The 5,000-nt window shown below is 46.5% G+C and overlaps 2 protein-coding genes across 3 annotated transcripts in view; one reads left to right on the top strand and one right to left on the bottom strand.

Moving 5' to 3' along the window:
* Nucleotides 1-709, bottom strand: part of stag3 (STAG3 cohesin complex component) — a 186,176-nt gene extending 185,467 nt beyond the window's left edge. For both annotated transcript variants that reach the window (XM_081381948.1, XM_081381949.1), the window contains exon 1: nt 577-709. The gene's annotated coding sequence lies outside the window, so the exon portion shown is untranslated. The remainder of the gene's footprint in view (nt 1-576) is intronic.
* A 1,058-nt stretch (nt 710-1,767) lies between these two features.
* Nucleotides 1,768-2,739, top strand: gpc2 (glypican 2; the record flags this gene model as incomplete). The annotated part of the gene is made up of 3 exons (XM_081383460.1): nt 1,768-1,891; nt 2,336-2,494; nt 2,605-2,739. Coding segments are annotated over 3 exons (418 nt in total), but the record flags the coding sequence as incomplete, so codon positions are not given.
* Between the last annotated feature and the right edge of the window lie 2,261 nt (nt 2,740-5,000).

Genomic DNA, 5,000 nt, shown 5'->3' with positions numbered 1-5,000 from the left:
CCAAACTCACAGGACTCACAAACTCACAGGACTCATAAACGAGTCGCAAAAAATACCCGGATGAGCTGGTACTTCCAGCGAGGTTCTGATGTGTGCTTCATAAGAAACACACTCTCTTCAATAAGTACTTACTTTGAGAGAGCAAAAAGTATGTTCTATATAGTATGAATGTTATCCGTACATACAACATTAGCCATGGTATCAGTTTGTCATGTGACCTACGTGTCAGTTGTGTCGCTTCACTGGCGTTCGTAAATCTTCATACCGGTATTAACATTACTTCGTTTTTGCTAATTGTATTGGTCAAACTTTAAACTGTCATTCAGTCTTCTGGATTATTGTTACTTCATCAGTTAAAATCTACACAGAGATTGAAAAATAATTCATGAGTAAAACATGACAAACATGAGCAAAAAAAGCCCTTTACACTCAAAAATAATAATCAAATCATCTGTTATTAAAAACCGATGCAAAACCAACATGAGAAAGACAAGTTCCGTTTTTACCTCACAAAATCGTAATCTTTGAAGTAAATTTACTTTAAACTCGATAATCTGTCCGAAGAAAGTCTCTTACCTCAGAATCAGTTAATGGGCAACTTCGGCAGATTTGCAATTATTGATCACTATCGGAAGAAAACTGTAGTGTGAAGTTATTGATCTGTCTGTGACTGACTGACAGTTCGCGCGCAAATCCCTCACTGGTCACCAGTCAAGGCAAAGAAACATCTCTGGAAAATGATTGGCTGGTGACCCTGGCCGTCTGGACGATAATTGGCCAATGTCTGAACAGAGTCAAATCTGATTGGATGAATCCTGCATTGGCACAAGGCATAGCAACTGTTGTTTGTGCACCCCTTGATTAATGAATTTATTTATTAATTTATTACATTCTTAATCGTTGGCAAAGTCTCTAAATGTTTCTTAGCTTTTTTTGTATTGGTTTTAGTGCGTATTGAATTATTGACTAGATAATGACAGCAGCTGGCGGCGATCAATACTGGCGGCAGCGAGTCACGTGACTTATGCTGCTCTCTCATCTCTGTTTAGGATGGAAACACGTTCTGAGACTATATTGTTTTAGTGATGTTGTTTTAGATATTATGTATGTTGATGATAATAATAATAATAACAATAATAATAATAATAATAAAAGGGATAAAACTTTTAGACTGTCATTCTCGCTATGAGCTAAAGTATCGGGTTCAAAATTGTGTGTTTCAATCTTTTCTACACTGTAAAGTTGCTTTCATTTTATTAAGTGAAAGAGTCAATAATCATCATATCAAAACATTTAAGTTACACATTAATTAGGCTACAGCTACTCATTAAATCGTGTTTGACGTCGCATCCATTTAACTCGTCCAATTGAGTTCATAAATGAAAGCGCACATAACGTGAATCATTTCATTTTCAATACGAATCATTATTTGCAGATTTTTTTATCCTTTAAACTCCTTTACACGCCTGATCCGTCTGAATAAAACGGCTCGTACTGTGAAAAATCCGACAAAGAGCGTTTCTATTGTTCAGACACACGCTCTTTAGGGAGGAGGTAGGTGTGTGTGTGTGTGTGTGTGTGTGTGTGTGTGTGTGTGAGAGAGAGAGAGAGAGAGAGAGAGAGAGAGAGAGAGAGAGAGAGAGAGAGATCATCCCGGGACAAAGAGAGACGCGCTCAGCTGAGACGCAGCAGATTCACTTTTCCTCATATTTAATCACAGATAAAGTGTCTCGCAGCACCGACTCCGTGTTTGTAAAGATGATAAAGATGACGCTGATGTGTGTGATCGCGCTATGGGGCGTCGCGGGCGGCGCGAGGAGCTGCGGAGAGTCACGCCGGGTTTACGGAGAGAAACACAGCCTGGACACCGCGCCGCACGCGCGCATCAGCGGTGAGACACACACACACACACACACACACACACACACACACACAGAGAGAGAGAAAGAAAACACTCGCACCTGCTCATAGTGCTGTGTGCTGTTCGAGAGTGAGTGTGTTGTGTAGCTGATCTGTCTGTCATCTGCAGATTTACGAGCATTTTCATTTTTCAGTCCAAAAATAGTCAATATAAAAAATACATAATGTGAAGTAAACAAAATGATGTTGGAAATTAACTAAACAGATTAACTTATAATGTTATAAAAGTGTAAAATAGCACAGTGGAAATTGTGTTTGTTTTAGCTGCTTTGATATATAATATTAGATAGTATATGGGCATGTAGCCTATTGTGCCTAATATATTATACATATTTTGACTGATTATTGATTGTTTGTCGGTCTGATTATATGCAGCCAGATGTGTGTGTGTGTTAAGCTGTGCTCTCGCTGTCAGGTGAACACCTGCGTGTGTGTGCTCGCGACTACACCTGCTGCTCCAGTGAGATGGAGGACACGCTCGCACGGCAGAGCCAGGCTAACTTCCTGTCCGCGGTCCGAGACACCAGCCACTTCCTGCTCACCACCTTCACTCAGAGACACCGCAGGCTTGATGGTGAGGACGCCTACCAGCTGCTTTATTAATGTGTGATATAGTGTTTTAGTATCAGAGAACAGAGGGTGTGTGTGTTGTGTGTGATGAAGGCTTCTCTCCTGTGATGTCAGAGTTCTTCCGTGAGCTGCTGGATGTGGCGGAGAGATCGATGAACGAGATGTTCACGCAGACGTACGGTCACCTGTACACACAGAACGCTCACATGTTCCAGCAGCTGTTCACTGACCTGAGGCGCTTCTACACGGGTCAGTGTGTGTGTGTGTGTGTGTGTCTGTCTGTCTGTCTGTCTGTGTGAAGTCAAGTCAAGTCAAGTCACATTTATTTATTTAGCACTTTTTACAATACAGAGTGTTTCAAAGCAGCTTTACAAAGATAACAGGAATATAATGCAACAAAGAATATATATCCGCTCTGGAGTAAACCACGATGTCATCTTCCAGTTCAGTTCAGTTCTTGTATAATAGGGTCAATGCAGGCAGATCAATAATATTGTTGAATATTAAATTAAATGTTAAATTTAATGTCCCAACTATGCAAGCCAAGCCAATGGCAACAAAGGTGGAAAAAGGCGACAGTGACAGGAACCAAAACTCCATCAGTGACAGAATGGAGGAAAAAAACCTTGGGAGAACCCAGGCTCAGTCGCTCAGTTCTCCTCTGGTCAACGAGCGAACAGTGTATGATTATGATCCAGCCAGCATTACAGGTCAGAGGTCAGATTGGATCAGAACATTCAGAATATTATCCAGTTCCAACTGGTTGGAGGTCAGAGTCACGCCGGTATGGAGACGAGTTTTTTGAGGATTGTTGTCGATGGCTGTCGTGTCGATGAGGCTAGTCTCTACAATCTCTGCTGACACTTCAGGGATGCGTTGTGGTCGTGTCTAGGCTCAGGTCCTCCATCTGATCTGGATACGGCCCGGATCCGGCCGACTACATCATGCGTTGTGGTCGTGTCTAGGCGCAGGTTCTTCATCTGATCTGGATACGGCCCGGATCCGGCCGACTACATCATGCGTTGTGGTCGTGTCTAGGCACAGGTCCTCCATCTGATCTGGATACGGCCCGGATCCGGCTGACTACATCATGCGTTGTGGTCGTGTCTAGGCGCAGGTCCTTCATCTGATCTGGATACGGCCCGGATCCGGCCGACTTCATCATGCGTTGTGGTCGTGTCTAGGCGCAGGTCCTCCATCTGATCTGGATACGGCCTGGATCCGGCTGACTACATCATGCGTTGTGGTCGTGTCTAGGCTCAGGTCCTTCATCTGATCTGGATACGGCCTGGATCCGGCCGACTACATCATGCGTTGTGGTCGTGTCTAGGCGCAGGTCCTTCATCTGATCTGGATACGGCCTGGATCCGGCCGACTACATCATGCGTTGTGGTCGTGTCTAGGCTCAGGTCCTTCATCTGATCTGGATACGGCCCGGATCCGGCCGACTACATCATGCGTTGTGGTCGTGTCTAGGCGCAGGTCCTTCATCTGATCTGGATACGGCCTGGATCCGGCCGACTACATCATGCGTTGTGGTCGTGTCTAGGCTCAGGTCCTTCATCTGATCTGGATACGGCCCGGATCCGGCTGACTACATCATGCGTTGTGGTCGTGTCTAGGCGCAGGTCCTCCATCTGATCTGGATACGGCCTGGATCCGGCTGACTACATCATGCGTTGTGGTCGTGTCTAGGCTCAGGTCCTTCATCTGATCTGGATACGGCCCGGATCCGGCCGACTACATCATGCGTTGTGGTCGTGTCTAGGCGCAGGTCCTCCATCTGATCTGGATACGGCCTGGATCCGGCTGACTACATCATGCGTTGTGGTCGTGTCTAGGCTCAGGTACTCCATCTGATCTGGATACGGCCCGGATCCGGCCAACTACATCATGCGTTGTGGTCGTGTCTAGGCGCAGGTCCTTCATCTGATCTGGATACGGCCCGGATCCGGCCGACTTCATCATGCGTTGTGGTCGTGTCTAGGCGCAGGTCCTCCATCTGATCTGGATACGGCCTGGATCCGGCTGACTACATCATGCGTTGTGGTCGTGTCTAGGCTCAGGTCCTTCATCTGATCTGGATACGGCCCGGATCCGGCCGACTACATCATGCGTTGTGGTCGTGTCTAGGCACAGGTCCTTCATCTGATCTGGATACGGCCCGGATCCGGCCGACTACATCATGCGTTGTGGTCGTGTCTAGGCACAGGTCCTTCATCTGATCTGGATACGGCCCGGATCCGGCCGACTACATCATGCGTTGTGGTCGTGTCTAGGCACAGGTCCTTCATCTGATCTGGATACGGCCCGGATCCGGCCGACTACATCATGCGTTGTGGTCGTGTCTAGGCGCAGGTCCTCCATCTGATCTGGATACGGCCTGGATCCGGCTGACTACATCATGCGTTGTGGTCGTGTCTAGGCTCAGGTCCTCCATCTGATCTGGATACGGCCCGGATTCGGCTGACTACATTATGTGTTGTGGTGGGGTCTAGGCGCTAGTGATG

Source organism: Scardinius erythrophthalmus (genome assembly GCF_964197995.2).
Source record: "Scardinius erythrophthalmus genome assembly, chromosome: 13".
In the NCBI taxonomy this organism is placed as follows: Eukaryota; Metazoa; Chordata; class Actinopteri; order Cypriniformes; family Leuciscidae; genus Scardinius; species Scardinius erythrophthalmus.
This window is presented reverse-complemented; position numbering and strand designations above follow the sequence as displayed.